Raw genomic sequence first — 18,985 nt, 5'->3', positions numbered from 1 at the left:
TTCCCGCGGGCTGAATCGCAGGATTCGGCAGTTTCGAGTCCAAAAACTCATCATGACACTAAGTTACTTGATAATCAGATTAAAACATCCGTCCAAACACGAAAGTGATCGAGGCCTTCGTCAACTAGTCGTAAAGCCAAAGCAACTTCATGGAAAAACAAACCCACCACAAACTACAAAATGAATATGACGCTCTTGTTTATCTGAAATGAAGGAAACAAAAACACCATGCATTAAGTTAGTTACTTGAAACCACACGGTCTTAATTCGTTGTCCAAATATATCATCTTGCTAAGACCAAACGGGTCCGTCACGTTGGAAGGACGAGCGATTACCAGGTACCACAGCTTGATTTTCAGGAACCAAAATTGGGTGCATCTCCTGCGAGTCAACAACCTATGTAAATGTAATCCATCAGCTGCTTCAGGACTCGGTTTCCCTCTTGGAACTCTTGACTAAATATGCCGCCTAAGGATATTCATGGGCTGAGCATCCATATCCAACGCGTAGGCTTCATTGTCTCCTCAACATGCGGGCAACACTGCCATGCAGGCATCATGGTTAGCTTCGTATAAGCATTAATGCCTGTGCGAGTCCGAGAGAAAACGCTGCTTCTAACAGGGGTTTCGGTTTGAACTTGTTGAAAACGTAGATCAACTAAACCTAAAGAAACCTCATTAGAGAAAGTGCAAGTGCAATGTGCAATGGTGAGTGAAAGAGGAATTCTTGCTGATGTCACCATGAAGGATGCAGATAAGTTGCAAACACTACCAACTTTTACGTAGAAAATGGAATACAAAGATAATCAACCTTTCTGAATCAAGTCCTCCAAAACAGAAGACAGAGTTTAAAGGCAAAAGGAAGCTACTTCACCTCATCAGAAAGCATAAGTACACTTCATCTGGCAAACCTCAGTACACTTCATCTGGAAAACCTCCAACTGCATTTTGCGCAAAACAAATAGCAGCATGGCCAGATGGAAACAAATAGTCATAATGCAAACCTATGTGGACCTGACAGCTACTCGCAATTATGCAGACTTCAACCTCAAAAATTCCCTCTTTGAACACCTCCCCATACACTTGACAGTAATCACCACTCCCAAAAACCTGACATGCAAACCAAATCAGCCACGAGTCAAGTCGATGTCTATATGCGAGTTTCTGATATCCATAGATCGGGACCCAGGCCATCCAGACTGAGAGACAACACCAGGGCTTTGGCTATGCATCATTCCTGAAGAAGCTCCTGTTTTATCTGACATGCCAATATTGGGAGCCATGGGAGGCTCTGACCGAACTTGGTCGCTGCTTTCTTGCTTTGATTGTGTCTTTCGACCTCCATAGGTGAAGCTCCCAACTATTACCTAAACAATACCATTTCATGACAGGTTATAGACCAACTCAAATTCAGGCTGAACCGTGTTGTGTCCATGATTCTATGTGTGCATATTGAAGCTTGAGGGTATAGGCCTTAACCTGGACAGGACTAGCAGCAATTAGAAGGCCAGCAACACCACCACCAACAACTCTACCATCAGGACTGGCAAGAGAGACACTCAAGCCACCAGTACGGCTGCGAGTGCCACCATCCTCAGACAACAAGTAAGAACCTGACAAGCACAGTATCTCAAAGCGACCCTAGAAACAAAAAAAATAACATGTTAACCTATGTCAGATAAGTACCGATACGGGGGCCGGTACCGGTGCGAGTATGGATACTGACCATTTTCAAAAAACTTGGGTGCAGAGATAAGGCGATATATATATATATATATATATATATATACAATAAAAAATACTTATAAAATATGTATCAAAATAAAAAATATACACCAACATAAACAAATAAATAACATAAAAAATATATATCAATGGCTCTTGCAGCAATGTGTTTAAAAAACCTGTAAAAAACTTTAAACATATGAACAACCCAGCAGCCCCCCTAATCAAATATGAACATCAATCGAATTTTCACATCCAAAGAATAGAATAAAAAGTAAGGTGAAAAAAATTAAATCACAGTAAAATTATTGAGCAGTTTGGATCTATAGGTACCCAAGTGTGTCCAAGTACCTATTTTGGGTATAGGTACGGCAACTCAGATACATGGACCTTACTTAAGTACCCATGTGACTTAGATGTTACCATATAAATATATTATAGATGTTATGAGACAATAACTGAAGATGCCACATGTATGCAGCTTTCATGAAATACTAATCTTAACAACTGTACAATTCATGTTCCATCTAATTAGCAATTCCGAAGACGGTTTATTAAATTGAAACACTTGTACAAGAATCATGCAGATAATGTAGCAACCCACTTGACAGATCTGGAACTTGTCACATAACCGATAATGCAGGCATGGCATTTTTCTTGGGTGAGTGTGACCCAAGGACAGTAGACCTGGGCAACGGGCCAGGTCGGCCCGTCGGGCCCGAAGCCCGGCCCGGGCCCGGCTCGATAGCCCAGGTCCCAGCCCACGGCCCGTTTGGTAATAAAAAATATTTTTTAATTATAAAAAAAATTTTAGTAATATAAAATATATTTTTACTAATAAAATACATATTATTAAATTTTAAGAAATTTTAAAAATTTATTTATTTTTAATTATAAACAGGCCAGATCGTGCCGGGCAGGGCCGACCAGGGCCACACATCAGGCCCGGGCCCGGGCCGCCAGGCCATTTTCTCGGCCCGAACCTGGACCCGACCGGGCCGAGTACCGAGTATCCGATGGGTACCCGGCCCGTTGCCCAGGTCTAAAGGACATGGTCTCAAAAGTGCCTACAAAGATATGCATATTGAGATTCATGGTAATCACATGCAGATGCAACCTATATAGTCAATTTTATAAGAACCAACATTTAATTGTTTGATTATGATGCATGTATAAATTTTGTAGCAGTTTAAATTCAATGATATAAAATTGTCACAAACATTTAAGCCTAACAGGCTATATTTTTTCATTGGAAAAGACATGATACAAGTGTCTATTTTATACGGCTAACTTGTTTTTCACGTTTTATACGCGCTTTTTTCAAATAAAACGCGTTTTTTGTGACAACTTTATAAATATAATTAATCATACAATATTATAATTATATATATATATATATAAATTAATAAAATATATATTAAAAATTTTGACCGGGCCGAAAAACTGCCCCGTTCTTTTGTTTTGGGCCCAAGTCGGGCGGGTTCCGGGTACCCGTCGGGCACCCGACCCGACGCCCAGCCTTAATCTAGATGGACAGATGGCCAAAGTATAAAGGGAAAATAAACATAAAAGGAAAAAAAAAGTGAAAAAGTTGCAATATTTTGAGCAAACCAAAAATGAATTTTTTCACACATGATTTTTAGTATATTTTAAATTTCTGAATGTTTCTACTAGCATTTTAATAACTAATTTTCAAATATTTTAAACAAAAATACTATAAAACCCAAATTCTCATGATTTTATATTTATTTATTCTTTGAAAGTTCAAAGATTTCTAAAAAAACAAATTTCTAGATGAGCACCCGAGAAAAGCAACAATACAATAAAAAACACAAGAAGGATATTTTTAACACTAACATATACATACATTCATACACACATACATACTTAATCATTTGACATAGCTTACTATGTTTCTCCTACCTATGGCCAAAGCAACCTCCCCCACCAACCCCACCCCTGCAAGACCTAAAACTTAATGAGGTCTTAGCAGTCAATCATGCTAGTTAAGAAGGCCTATTAATAACTGAAGTTGTCTTCAAAATTTGAAAAGTGACAAAAAATTTCACAACAAAAAGTAATTGAAGTGCCATATAGTTTAATTTTTACATGTAAAAAGCTACGGAAAGAAACCTGGACGGCACCACTTAAGAAGCCTAGGACAGTGTTATACATAATGAGACTATGAAGAAAAAGAATACTAGTCCACCTATACTATATCAACCGTAGCTTACGCTAGGCCCCCATATAGCATGTTATGGTACATAACAGTGCATCTTAAGTTACATGTTCAAAACATTAAAAATGACAAAATATGTTTTTTAACTTAAAATTACATAAATTTCTTAAAAGCTGAATATTGAGTGTGATACGAAAGGCATTCTAACACATTTGATACAGAATTTAGGACTGATTTCATGCAACAAAATTAAACTTTCATTGTTTTTTTTTCCTGTAACAGCTTGTGTTTGTCCTCTGAAATACAAAAATTCAATTTTTATGACCATTAAGCTGTTTTAAGGCTCCAATAAGAAGTCATATACTATAAGAGCTTATTTATTTTGATTCCTAAGTATTCTTATTTAGATAAGTTGTCAATTTTTTTCATTTCTAATGAAAACAGGCATATCGTAGATAGGATATACTTCTTATCTTTGTCATCTTTATGCAATTCATGTTTTCTCATAGAAAGACTACCTTTTCTTTTTCTTTTTTTTTGTACTTTTAATATAAAAATTAAAATGAACGACTTTTTTACTTATAGTTTATATTTGGTATCTAACTTTGAAACTGACCAATATGGGTAAGAGTTACATGTTAGGCACTTACAACTAGGCTTTGGGCACAAACCAAGGTACTTGAAGTGGGTAACAAGGTTCCATCTATGTCACATGGGTGCGGGTATGGGTACGGCGATTGAAAATTTTGGATACGCAGATACGGCAAATTTTATATTTCTCAAAAATGATAAAATGAAAAAAAAAATATTAAATTAATAGTTCACCCTTACAATCTCATAAGAAAGTTTGTTTTATCACAAAAGTGCTGACTATTTGAAAGGATTGTTCATGGAAATAATTGAATGCATCACAAAAAAATGATAAAATGAAAAAAAAACATTAAATTAATAGTTTATTTTTTTGCGTGTCCCACCCGTGTCCTGTATCCGGATACGTGTGTCCATGTATCGGATACGGGTATGTGGGCCAAACCCACGTATCTGTGTGACAGAGGGTTCCACATAGTCAAGGGCACCAATTCAGTGGACAGCATGAGTGACAAACAAATAACATATACCTCATATGTAACAGTGCCACCAGATGTTGATGGTTGACGAAGTGTCACAGTGGAAACAGCACCACTAGCAGATAAGATGCAGATTGCCCTAGGGCCTAGTTGTGAAAATGACATTATCTTTGATGCGATATCCTGCAACATGGTGAAACGGGATTCTGAATTCTAACAGGCTCAAAGAGAACCAACGACTATCAAATGTAAAGCCACAATATGTATGCCTGAAATCATCAGCAAGTGAGACAGATATAGAATACACGCAAGTTACCCAGAATACATGCAAGTTACCCTCACAGGTTTCCATCCCTAACATAGCTATAAGCAAGAATTAAATGATTGTCTAGACATGCGTGTGTGCAAGAGAGAGATGGTGGAAGGGAGGGACAGAGAGAGAGAGAGAGAGGCATATAGATAGTTATGTTGCACTTTTTCGAGCCATTAGCATTCTTTTCATGCACTGATACTTCATGAAAAATCAAACCAGTGACAAACATGATCAGTTTTACTTTTCCATCCTAATTTGAAGGTCCAGACTCCTGTTTGTTTTATAGCTGTGCTATCTTCCATATTAGCTCTGCTATAAACACGTTTCATTGTAGAAGCATCAAAAAGTGTATTTAGATAAATATGACTCAATTCTAGAACCATAGGCAAGAAACTTAAAATTCAGTCGCTGACTCCAGTCAAGGAGTGAAATAGATATCTACAATCCTATAAAGCTGAGGACATTGAAGAGATTAGACAAAAATGTGTATTACACTAAATTTCGTTTCATCTACAGAACTGTAGGTCAGTCATTCATTTGCCAACTCAAATCAAGGAGGAACAGAGAGATCTACAATCTCCAACCAAAGTGAGGCCATTCGAGAGGTTAGTTGTATAGCCTCAGCAAAGAGTAGATAAAATAACACCACCTGGTGCCTAATAGCTTAGGTAAAGATAGTATCAACAACAGAGACCACATCATCAGAGAAGCATCAAAATATACCAGGTAAACAGCAGCACAGTAGGTATTGAACCACAGAGCATAACAATTGGCACCTGTGTCACGTAGGTACAAGGACAAGATACAACATGGGTGTGAAAGATAAAAATGTGGAGACAGCTAAATTCTAAAACCATGTGCATGTATGGTCTTCATAGATGTAAGTACATATGGCACCTGCATACTCAAATTGTTACTCTAGTCATAAAAATTTCCACAACTGACGTAGTCAACAATGAGCTATATGCATGTTTAACTAATAAAAGACATTGTAACATTTTGATGCCACACATTCATGACACGTGCAGCATATCCCATGGCGACTCCTCCACCTATTGGTATCCACCAAGAGGATCCGAGAATGCTGTAAGGATGTGGTGCAGAGGGTATAAGTTGACTTTATGACCCAGCGTCCCTGTCATGGCTACCATACAAATCCCCTCTTTGGCAATTATTATAAGTACCCTCAATTCCACCACCACTACCATAGCTACTAACAGCACCATTCCCGCTGCCATAGTCTCCACCTCCTCCACTGCTAGTTGGATCAACCTCAATCCAGCCCCCTTTTTGCTGATTCCGTTATGAGAACACACATTCATTGAGGTTCCATGACTTTCAGCCAGGGTGGCTTTCCATGATGCTCCACTTTCCTTCCATTCCACGTTGTAGTTGCCTGAGTCAAAGCCAGCCTAATTTTGGCTACCAGGGTGGTCAATAGAACCCCACAGCAGATCTTTGCCGCTATACCCGGTTCAGCTCTAACGAATTCCATGGGAGTCAAGTGAGCCCCAGTGGTTACTCACTTTCAAATGAGAGTTATACTGAACATTCAAGAGGCCTTAGAATATCTTGACACTCGTGGTGGCAACTGCCGACCGATGTTTGACATTACAGATGAGTGATTACTTGGATAGAGATCAGACTGGGAAGACGTTACAAAATTGCCCACATCTTCTCTGGTATCGTCAGTTTTATTGGTCATTTCCCATTCTATCCTCTTCTTTGCTTCCATCTAAACCATCATGTCAATGCTACTACTAATAGCATACAATTGCAATGAGTCCTGACCTTTTTGGTATGGTTAGTACTGATGACATAAAAATGAGCCTTGACCTTTTTGTTAAGGTTAGTTCTGACTTTTCCTAAAGAATTCTCATTAGTCCTGACCTTTCCAGAGAGTCCAAGAACCTTTCCATTTTGGTGAACACTAATGGCATTTTAGTAATGAGCATCTTTTGAAAAGTTTGAACCAGAGCATTCTCTTCTTCAGATCCATCATCTGAAGACTCCAAACAATCACTCGGTTATACCAAACCAGTGTTACCAATAGGAACACTCTTCTAAGTTGTCAAAAGGTTCTTCTCCAAACCTGTAACTTTTGTTGTATGCTCAGTGCTGATCACACCTTCGAGCAATCCCTTAAGCATCTGTTTTTCTGCCCAAATCATCTACTTCTTCCGCTAAATTTATGGCCTACTTCTTCCGCTAAATTTATGGCCAAGATGGCCATAATTTCCTCCATCGTCCCCCAGTCGACATGTTTTTGTACCAACATTCTTCTGGTCTTAGCTATAACACGAACATCCAAGAAGCTAACACGCATACTAGGGCTATCCCCTCTAGAGGAAAATCCTTTTTATTAGCTGCCTAACAATGAAAGCACCATATCAAACCCTATTTATAAGGTAATCACAAGTTTAACTGAAGGACCCAACCCCAACAGTCCAACCTACATGATGCTTTCACCCTCCACTGTATACATTTTCCTTAGAACAACCCTTTTAAACCCAACAACTATCACATTGTTTTGTGGAATGAGATTACTCAAAACGAGCTTCTTGACAAAATAATGTCCACAAGGACCTAACCGGCAATTACATTTAGAGATACTAAAGACATAATTGGACAAAACTGGAGACTCAAGATGGAGCTTCAAGGGGGGATGACCACAAGGATGTTCATAGAATAAATGTATATTGCCCTGCTTTTTTCCCTTAGTCATTGTCTTTGTGCAAAAGTCCTTGATCAGCAAGGAAGAAGCAAATTCAACTAATTTAGACACAGAAACAATATTTTCCTTGATATTAGCAACATAGACATCAGAAATTTAGAGTTCAGAGAAAACCATGGGAATGACAAAGTTTACGTTATGGATAACAAAGAGGAGAGTTCCATCAATAGTGACAACACTATTCTTGCTATGTAAGAAATGGGATTTAGGAGATTGCCTACATCACTCATCACATGAGTGGCTGGTCTGGAATCAACATACTACTTTCTATTATCCATTGTGATAGCAACCAGATATGGACTGTGGGGACTATGGGTCAACAGCCTGTTTGGATGGAGGGAGAGGGAGAGAAAGGAATGGAACGAAAGGTTTTTCTTGTGTTTGGAAGACTAATTAATAAGGAGGGAAAGGAAAGGAGAGCTAATAACTAGGAGAGCCAATAACTGTGTTTGGGTGCAAAGGAAAGGAAAAGAAAGGGAGGGAAAGGAAAAGATGTTTTAATGTGATTTCAATCCCTCCAAAAATGGAAAGATTGAGAGGGAAGGGAATGGACGTTACTTCCCTTTCCTTTCTTCTCCATTCCCTTCCCTTTTTTTCATTCATTTTCCTTCCATCCATTCCTTTCCCTCTCTTTCCCTCCATCCAAACAGTGTGTGACATGGATGGTATGGGTATGGCGAAGTGGGTATAGGTACAACAGTTCTGAAAAAATGGGTATAGGGACATGGATACATATATATATACACACACACGCACGCACAAAATCTCACAAAAAAATCATGCATTTTTTAAAAATAGAATTAGGATTCAATGCATTTTGGATCGTGTTTGGCCCAAACCTGATCAAAAAAGCGTCATGATGTGTCCGAGTACTAGTATTGGAGTATCATAGTGTCTGCACAGGTACAAGGGACCTGTCCCAGGCCTGTATGGATAAGCAATCATAGGGAATGGCCACAAGAATCTCCTGCGATAATGCAGAAGTCATGCATTCTACTACTGGAGAGTCCTCATGGTGGACGTAAGTCTAGCTTTTTAACCTGTACTATTGAAGTAAACCTTTTCTCATTTTTTTACTCATGTGCAACGAAATCTAGAGGTACTATAGTGGTTCCATCCAAGCGAAGAGACCCTGACTCCTTATCAAAGAAAAAATTTCTCTCTTCCAAGTCAAGAAATTCCAATTATTCAAATTTTCAAAAAGAAACTGACTAAGGAAATTAAAGCAAATGGAAGAATGATAAGAAGAGAATCCCACTTGAATTTAATAACAAGAAGAATTAGAGATTGACACTTAAAGATAAGAAAGGATAGAGACAGCAAGGATTGACCAAAACTGAATTCTGCAAGGCATAGTATCAAATATATATCAAGGAACTAACAGACAAGTAAGCTCCCAAACAGGTTACTGCAACAAGTGTATTGATCTTCTCTTTTCTTTTCACCTTCTTTTTTTCTCTTTTTTTCTGTTTTCTTTTATTTTATTGGAATTGCCTTGACACCAAACAAGAAAGCAGTCTTCAATATTGCAGATTAATCAGAGTTCCCAGACGTCCAATTTAAACCATCAATAGAGAGAATGTAGGGGTTGGTTTTGAATTCAATCCCGTGATTTTGCAACCTAAAAGCCTTGTATCTTGCCATGTCTAACAGCCAAGAATAAAGACAGAACAGAAAACAACTCTGGTAGACCTGAAAGATTGGAAATAGGAAGGAACAGGAGAAAATCAGATGACCAGAAATACGGCAAGCAACTCAGATTATAACAATCAGGAGTAGAGAATCGTAAATCAGATAAACAGAGAGGTATCAAGAGAGAAAATCAGAAGTAGGACAAGCAATTCAGATTACAGCAATCAAGAAGTCAGAGAATAGTAAATCAAATAAACAGAGATGTATCCAAACAGAAAACCAGAAAGTAAGAAAAGGACATCAATCAGGGAGATGGAAGATAGAGAATGTCTTCAGCAATCTGAAAAATCTGGAATTTCATACCAAATAACACAAAGAAGGATATTAAAGTGGGAAATCAGAAAAGAAAGGGACTCAAGGAATGAGAAGTCTGAAAAGAAACAAACACAGATTAACAGAAAAGGAATATCCCGGAAGAAACCCTAACTGGGCAGACATAGATGTCCAACATCACTCCATTGGAAGGCAGGCTGTCCCTAGATCCAGCCTGGCTTTGATGACATGTTAGATTGTAACGTCCAGAATCATTAACATGAGAAAGAAGACATGGGAGATATGGAGGAGTCTCCAACAACAAGATGGCAGCTCAATCCTTTCATGCACGCCCTAATTCGTAAATATATGCAAAACATTACATGAATTAAGAATACATGGTGGAAAAAAAAAACACATACCTGCCATTGCTTACACCCAAGAATGTAAATGATATCTTTCAGAAGGTGAACCCAGAATCATCCAAAAGTTGGTCAGACTCATTCAAAAATCATCCAACTCAACAAAGTTACGAGTCATGCAAGACTGAGACAAACATCTTGATTATTTCCCACAAAAACTATGAGAAATCTGGTAAAAAAAATAAGAATAATGGTTGGTCAATACAACGAATCAATTAGGGTTTCTCAACAATAGTTCCTCCCTCTTCTGACATGGACAGAAATGCCACAACCTGTTTTTGTGCCTAACATGAATAGAAATTCTGGTGACCAGAAAAGAAAAGCCATATTGTACGTAAGACACATTTGGTAAGGGTGCCACCTGCAACCCAGGTGCGGCCAAAAAAGGTGAAGGAAAAGGAGGGATAAAGAAGTTACCTGGTAACAACAGGAGGAGAGCCACCAACAGCAGCGGTGCAGTTGGAGACAAAGGGGATGGAGATAGAGAGAGAGAGAAAGCTTATCAAGCACTTTCTTAATTTTATACTTAATTCTTTTTTCTTTCATTACCTAATTTATAAATAGTCCTTTGACGACTTATAAAATATAAAAATTTACCAAAATTTCTTATCAAAGGACTTTCTGTTTTGTGTGTGTGTGTGTGTGTGAATGTATAGCACAAACCTGCATCCAAAACAAAGAATCACAAAGAAAACACGTCCAGACATACTGTTGATATAGGTGGTACGCCAGCTGCATTGCATGTGTTACAAGGACACAAAACAAGCAATCAGGAATAGTCATGCATAGTAAAACTGGATTCTGCTTGTAATAGAGGTTTCAAAACAGAGGGCAACCAACCACCTTCAAGCTATGTGAGATGGGTGCTGCAAGTAGACTACTGCACCACAGTCGAGGGCAAGCTAGAGGAAGGTGCACTGTGGATGCAACTGTTAGTAATTGATGGTTATTATACTTTACAGTTTACACTACTTCAAGATCCTTTACATTCTTAAATACAAGCTTCTTATATATATAAGGAAATTGAACTTTCATAACTATTTTGTTTACTCTCCTATGTTTTCCTCGTGAATACTCACTGTTGAGCATTTTGTGAGAAGAGAGACAAATTTGTTCGAGTTGATCACATAACAATACATAGATATATTATTGTCATAAATATTATTCTTAATCTTTATCAAGTATCAACAAGGTTCTTTCTTAAGTATTAAACAGGAAGTACATCGATTAAAAATTCAAAATAGGGGGAATGCAATATTAGGAATTTTTTTCAAAATATTATGATTTTTTTCTTTTGTTTTAAATTAGTCTTTCCCATTGATTGCATTTCTTGAAGAAAAGGTAATATTTGCGACAATGTTACACACACACTGACACACATACATATATATGCATGTACACACCCTTGCTGTAAGCCTGCAACCACACCTATGCTCTCTTCTTTTTCTTTTTTTCCTTTCGGGGGGAGGGAAGGGGAGGAATACCTGTGTACCTCCACAACCACATCCCATACTTGGGAGAAAGCATTCAGGAATTATATACAGGAAAAATGAAATCAACATATGATGTCTGTCGTATAAGGTAGCTCTCTAGTTCCAAACGACACCTTATGTTAATTGTATGAGATAACCACTGCCTCCAACAAAGACATTTGTCTTGAACCTTTGACAGATAGCATGTACCATAACACAATGTTGGCCAAGCAGTACATGTCACGAATCAGTTGCCAAAATGCAACATACCTCACCAACACTAATTGTTATAATATGTGGAGTGAAGCCCATTCCAGCTGATCCCGCAATCCATTCACCTAATATAAAAAGGGTCCACCCAGTGAGGATTGAGGAAGATGCCCCATTAAAAATAAAGCAAAAAAACATAAAATTGCACAAAAAAGCAAACCATCAAATCAGAACCAGCCTTAGATCACCAACTAGTAAAAGCAACAAAAAAACAGCAATTCAACATATGAATAGTCATCATTTTTTCAAATGCAGCACCTTAAACAAAGATATCAGGGCCAAATAGGAAGACAGAAGAGGTTTGACAAGAACAAAGGCAAACACAAAGAATGCAGATAGAACATGGAACACAAACACCAAGAACCACAGTTATTGCTACACACTTTAACCTAAAGTCTTAGTGTCTTATAATCCAACTATTGACTACTATAGTTCAAAATAAAAATCTATCAGAGAGCTTAGAACAATGGCAGTTTAATACTTGTTAAGCTTGAACAACCAAGAGTTCAATAGCAAAGACTGAGAGGTAGAATAAGACTACCTCAGAGTACAGTTCTTAGAGAAATTCTTAGTAACGTGCTTGAGAGTTTGACAACCAAGAAACACTTTCTGTTTCTAATCTCATTCAGTAACCAGGTCCAAACAAACTCTAACCGATTCAAACATGGGAGCTGAACGGTGTCCTTATCAATCTCTCTACCTAACCATATTGAAAAGCTTTTATCAATTAGACTCAAACAGAGGGTCGGCAAAGTAAGGCACAAGATAGTAGCTTAGGTTGAGAATTTGACAACATACATTTGGTAACTACCAGCTGAGCAAATATTGGACTCTTCACCATTTAGTTCTGTATATTTCAGTCAGAAAATAGAAACATAGTTAATGCAATATCTTTGTACAAAAATTTCTGCAGAATTTCATTTCTTTAGACGATACCATCTATAAAGGAAGAGGCCACAGGTGAAACAGAAATTAAATAAAATTCAAAAGTATATGCTAGTACATATTAGTTACCTAAAGGCTGCATGACTGGACAAAAAAAAAGTTTCTCTTCACAATCATCCTACTGTTGTGTACTTTTTTTAGCTTCTACATATTCTTCATTGGGACTAAGTTTCTAGAACATTCTCAAACAAGGTGCTACAATCATACTCACAAATGTTACCATTACTTTGGAAATGTTTTCGATTGCCTTTTGATGTCAGCTGATAATATTGGCAAAATATCAATTATATTTTCAAAAGATCATCAGAAAATAAATATCACAATGTTATAGTGAAAAGACCATTCATACCATCCATCTTGAAAAAAAAAATGTTAATATACATTTTAAGTCTCATTTTTCATTTTTTTCACTTTTACGATTTAAAAAAAAAATCTGCGAGTGGTTGTCAATACTATTTTACCATCCTCTTTTTCTCATTTTTTCACTTCCAAGGTTTGCCTGAGATTCACATGAGAAAAACACAATCTCAAAAAGAGAATCTGAGAAAAACATCCAGAAAAATTGCAGAGAACAATATCATGACTATGGCTGCAATTTAGTTCACTGTTGCAACAGTTCTTTCTTTTACCAACCAATGAGAAGAGTTCCCCAAAGAAATTATGTTCAACCAGCTAGTAAATGACTTTACACTTTCCAGCTAAAAACATTTGGAAAGAGAATACCTCATGGATAACCTGGGCTAGAAACAGTTAAATGCCCAAGAAAAAAATTAAACAAATATAAACCAAAAAAAGACTTCGAAGGTGGATCATATAGTCCCAGAAACAAATGGAAACATGAAAGCTAGAAACCCAAGCAGCATAACACAGAAATCCACCTACTTACCAAGTGATGCTAGCTGCTGCTTCCTCCCAGAACCAGGTGGCCGCCCTCTACCCCGCTTCTGCAGTGGCACTAGAGATTGTGGTGGTGTTGAAGAAAGAGGTGACAATGCAAGTGCCATTGTTCCATCTGGGCCATATTTTCTTGGCCTACCTCTTTTTCTTTTCACTGGCTCTACTGATGTCATTCCCCCTGTCATGCCCACACTAACACCATGAGGTGAAATTGCTGTCGCTGGGGGTTCAACAGGATATGTAGATACGGTGCTACTTATATTGGACTGGATAGTATATCCAGAACTAGACAGCGGTCGAATGCCTGCTTGACCATGCAATCCAGTTTGTGCTCCCGAACCAGAGCTGCTGATTCCTCTCTGCTGCATGTAATAAGGAGATGACCCGGATAGCGGCATTGCCTCCCTTCCATCCATGCATTTAATTTTCACTTTACAAATTGCCAATACCCCAAAAGAGAAAAAAGGAAAGTGGTAAAGCAAGGAAATAGATAACTTCAACACCCACTCTAAATGCTCACACGCCAAACTCTTCTTACTACCATTTAATTACTCACACAGTAACCAGACGGGCAGTTACAGTTTGGGGCCCCCAGCCAATTGAAAAGAGAAGTAGACAGACACAGGTAGTCACATGCATTTGACATCCAGAGAGCATGCGAGGCAGCGAACGAGCGATGATCGAGGTCAACCTTCAAAGGAACACAAAATAATCCACATACAAATGTTATGGCCCTTAACAACATCAAGTCGCTGAACAAAGTCTTAAAGCTAAGTATAGAACAGAATGTAGCATGCTATTGCTATGGTATAAGCGCCCACAAGAAAACATCAAGTCCAGTTATTTTTCTGTACTCGGAGCAAAAATTTTCAATGCAACGTAAACAAGCAATTTCTGAAAATCTAACAGGGAAGTGAAAGGCCACGTTATGCCCATCGTCGTCAGTAAGGTGCACACACACACACACACACTGGATATTCTCCACAAAACTTGGAAGTTGGTCCGCTTCCCCAAGACACCATAGCTCTTTAGCAAGAAAAGGTGGTCAGCGATCGCCAAAGGAAAGCCAAACACTGTAAAATATTAGTTTGATCGCAATATTAAAAGCAGAAAACCCGCCAGAGAAGAAAAAGATTCTGAAAACCACTTCTTCTCCCAAAACATCTTTTTCACATCATAGCAAAGCTACGGATCAAAACCATAAATGACGCCAAAAGTAACCAACGGAGAAAAAACCGAAGTAGAAAGTTCCGCATTTTGATCTCACGGGCCCCAAAAAACAAAGAAAAAAATAAGGAAAAACTTCTCTTGTTCCCAGCAGGACAAACAAACAAAATTTAAAGCAAAACTATACCACCTCAAACTAAGTAGGGTAAAAAGAGAGAGAATGCAATGGAAAAGGACCTCCCGAAGAACCCTAATTCAACCTAAACCAAGTCAACTCCACCTCATTTGACCAGAGCACAAATGCAAAAAAGGACCCTGTTCACCAAAAAATAAGACGAAACAAGAAAGCCCGCTTTGCAAAATCTCGATACCAAAAAAGCTTAAACCCTAAAATATACGGAGAGGAGAAAAAAAGCAGGAAGTTCGCGATACCAAGGAAAAACTCTCCATTTGAACGATCAAAGCGTAGAGAACCAGCAAAGAAATAAAGACAATCAAGGAAAGGAGAGACTCAAACGTCGGGACTACATAATCTCGACCCCTCCAAGATTGCATTCGCGCGTCCTCTACGTCATAAGGAGAGCAAAAAACCAGAGACTTGGTGGTCATACTGGCGAGAGGAAAAAAATGGCGATGCCTACCCTTTCCCCTTCAACGAAAGAGAAAGATAAGAAGAGTGTGCGAGAAAAGAGAGAAGGGTAAACCGACTCACCCGTCATGGTGGTAGTGGCGGTAACAGAATGGCGGGGCACGTACAAACGGTAGCAGGAGTCGTGACATGAAGAGGAGAAAGAGGAAGGCACAGAGGAGGAGGAAGAAAGCGTTCTCATTGACGGATGGTGCAACGCAGAAGAGGGGGACGAGGAGGAAAAGTTGGTGGTACGTCTGCACCACCAGCTGCTGCTGCTGCTTCTTCTTCTTCTTCCCTTCACGTCCTCATCTACACGCATTTTTAGACAGACAGGTCCCTCTGGCGTTCTTCCCTTCGCACCTCTCTCTCTGTCCTTCCAAAATTTTCAAAAATGGATTTCGTATAATAATAATTGCGGACGGACTCTTGTTTCTGTTCGAGCCCTTTTCCTCCCTTTTTTTCCTTTCGCTCTTTCCTCTGCAGCCGCAGCAGCTCGGTCCTGTGAGAAAGAAAACAGATTACGAGAAAAGAGAGAGAGAGACGTTCAGAAGGGTGGTGGATGACGACGACGGACGAAAGTCGTGTATGACTCTTGCTGTTATGTTCTTACTCAATTCCCCTTTCACCCTTCGATTTCTTGCCAATGACCAAACCACCCCCTACTTCTCTAGGGAATAGTTACCGTCAATCGCTGAGAATTCAGATATAAGAAAAGGGTAAAAGAGTGCGCGGGCTTGCTTTAAATTACATTATTACCCTGCACGTTTGGTAAAAGGTGAGAAACCGTGACGGTTCGAGGGCTGGGATTTAGATCCAAATTACGTTTGATGTAGTTTCTCTTCTAATTCTTCTCAATATCTCCGAGTTTCTTTTTTATTTAGTTGGAAGAAGACCACTCTATTGACAACTCCACCCTTCTCTTCATTACCGTGGGTGGATACCAATCGTGTTTTCGGTTTTTCAAAATGATGTCGGATTATATTTCAACTTATATCAATATAAGAAATTGACGTTACCAAAACTAGTTACCTACCAACCCAACTTCCATGTAATTCATTGCACTAATCTCCTCGAGGATGCGAAGTTTTTTTCCTATCCCTTGCAACTTTGTAATATTAGTCTACTTGCTTTCGAGGATTTGAATGAGGAGGTGGATCCATTTGCATTTAATTTACAAGCATGGAAGTATTCATTTACAGCCGTTTTATAACAACTAAAACTAATACAATGTCTCGTCAAATTATTCTAAAGATTAGAGTAACTTTATAAAATTTTATCAGTGTTCAATAAATTTGTCTCAAAATTCAGGAAGTATGTTAATATTTCTATTGTCAAATGCCATGTTAGATGTAAGAAAAGCAACAACAAAGAATTTGGTTTCTGAAACTGAGATGACATGAGTTTCAGGCCTTTAGAGTTCGTTCACCTTTCTGATATGGATCGATTAGCGCATTTACCTTCGTGTTTGCATTGACACTTTTGATTTTTGACAATTTGATTTCAAGATAAGGGCCGCATAACAGAAAGAAGGGTGCATCCCAACTTCATTTTTTGGGATCTTTCGAGATTGTATTGCAAGTAGGGTCGATAATGGACCACATGTTACATAGATGTGTTGGCATTTTTTGTCTGCGCCGTATCCAATACGAATTCAAATCTCAATATTACATCTAGAGCCATTACTGTAATCGATGGACTTAATAAAACCAAGTTTTCTTACTCAACTAGCTTGTCTACCATTATCATCAACTTTGCCTAATCTAAAGTTTAATAATAATGAACAATTAGAAAGAAAATATCACCATTCTTTTATGAGTTGTGTTCAAATATCAAGTACCTCATCTCAGACAGCAATAAAAAAGAAACTATAAATGCCATTTTTACCTATAAGATACAAAATAGAAAATAGTTACGTTTTTGGTGAGAGAGAAACTAAAATTATTCATTATCATTGTTTACTTTCATTGATTGAGACCTGATGGGATATTGAGAGAAGAATGGAACAAGGAGTTAATGAATTGGAGATCTTGTGAAACTGAAGACAAGACAAGGGACCTATAATCCAATAGTTTAAATAAATGAAGAAAAGCTAAATTTAAGTTTATTTTAGTCTTTCAATCAATTAACCAACCGGGAAGTGCAAGGCCCCCATGCATATTATCATGCCCCTCAATCATGATATACATGTATATGTGGGTGTCATTGAGATTTGAACTTGTGACTAGCCACCTATCACCTCTCTCTGTTCCTACCAACCAGTTGCGGCACTAAAAATTTAATATAAAGAAGCACCCTTCAAAGCAATTAATAGGGAGTTTGACATAATAAAGTTTAACATGTCATTACAAATGGATCGAAAATTCGAGTGTATCTTTTCACAATTATATATCAAACATTTGCAACTTGAAGATTATAAAAACGATAATAAAACAATAAATAGTAACAGTGGTATTTAACACGATGATGCTCATGAGTTGAGGCTATGAGCGGCACAAGCAGATGCAAAAATTAGTTCGGTGAATCTACTGAATTAGCTGTGAATAAGTCGAAAAATTTAAAACATATAAACTTAATTTGAAATATAAAATTCAAAATTTTAAAAATTGTTTTAAAATTTTCCAAACACGTGGCAGCCTTCAATTGGTTGTACATCTCAATAAATTGAAGCGTCTTGTAGTGCAAGCCATCAAGAATGATCCAATTCCAAAAGCGGCCCAATCCTCTATGTTTGGATCTTTGATCCAAACACATGATCCAAAATCCGCAAAATCGGACCATGTGGGCGTCCTCGTCTGAAGTCGTCGATTTCATTTTCCACCATCAGTTCGAACGAATTTACCGGTTTACCCCTATGAGGGGCAGAAAAGTTACTAGGGACACCTGTTTTTTTTTCTTTTTTTTTTTTTACTGAGAGGATAAAAAGTTCAAAAAAAGGACGAAACAAAGCAGGAGACCTTTACCTAGTGACTGTACGAACGCCCGCATATGGAGAGTGCTGCAACCCCCTCAACCCCACCACTCGCTCTTCCTTCTTTCGCAGAATATAGCCCCCGAACTTCTCAAAAACTACGGGAATGCCACTCTCCCTCCCCGCTCGTCGAACGACTGCCTTAACACAGGCACGGCACTCAGACACCTGCCACATTGGCACTCGCTCTCCTGCCAAGGGAAAGCGACGGGAAGAAGACGACACTCGGCAGCTCGTATTAATTGCTTGTTT

At 38.3% G+C, this 18,985-nt stretch overlaps 1 protein-coding gene across 2 annotated transcripts; it reads right to left on the bottom strand.

Annotated features, from left to right (window-relative positions):
• Window positions 1-754: 754 nt before the first annotated feature.
• LOC116265483 (AT-hook motif nuclear-localized protein 11-like) lies at window positions 755-16,338 on the bottom strand. Of its 2 annotated transcripts, XM_031646095.2 has the most exons (7): window positions 15,847-16,338; window positions 14,524-14,658; window positions 13,957-14,397; window positions 12,126-12,193; window positions 5,022-5,153; window positions 1,479-1,640; window positions 755-1,366 (listed from the first exon to the last, which is right to left on the bottom strand). In XM_031646095.2, the coding sequence occupies exons 3-7, from the start codon at window positions 14,381-14,383 to the stop codon at window positions 1,127-1,129; spliced, it is 1,029 nt and encodes a 342-aa protein (XP_031501955.1). In that variant the 5' UTR covers window positions 14,384-14,397; window positions 14,524-14,658; window positions 15,847-16,338; the 3' UTR covers window positions 755-1,126. The 2 variants fall into 2 exon arrangements, with proteins under 2 accessions (XP_031501955.1, XP_031501953.1); XM_031646093.2 differs by having other exon boundaries at window positions 13,957-14,658; window positions 15,847-16,337.
• Between the last annotated feature and the right edge of the window lie 2,647 nt (window positions 16,339-18,985).

Source organism: Nymphaea colorata, chromosome 12 (genome assembly GCF_008831285.2).
Source record: "Nymphaea colorata isolate Beijing-Zhang1983 chromosome 12, ASM883128v2, whole genome shotgun sequence".
In the NCBI taxonomy this organism is placed as follows: Eukaryota; Viridiplantae; Streptophyta; class Magnoliopsida; order Nymphaeales; family Nymphaeaceae; genus Nymphaea; species Nymphaea colorata.
This window is presented reverse-complemented; position numbering and strand designations above follow the sequence as displayed.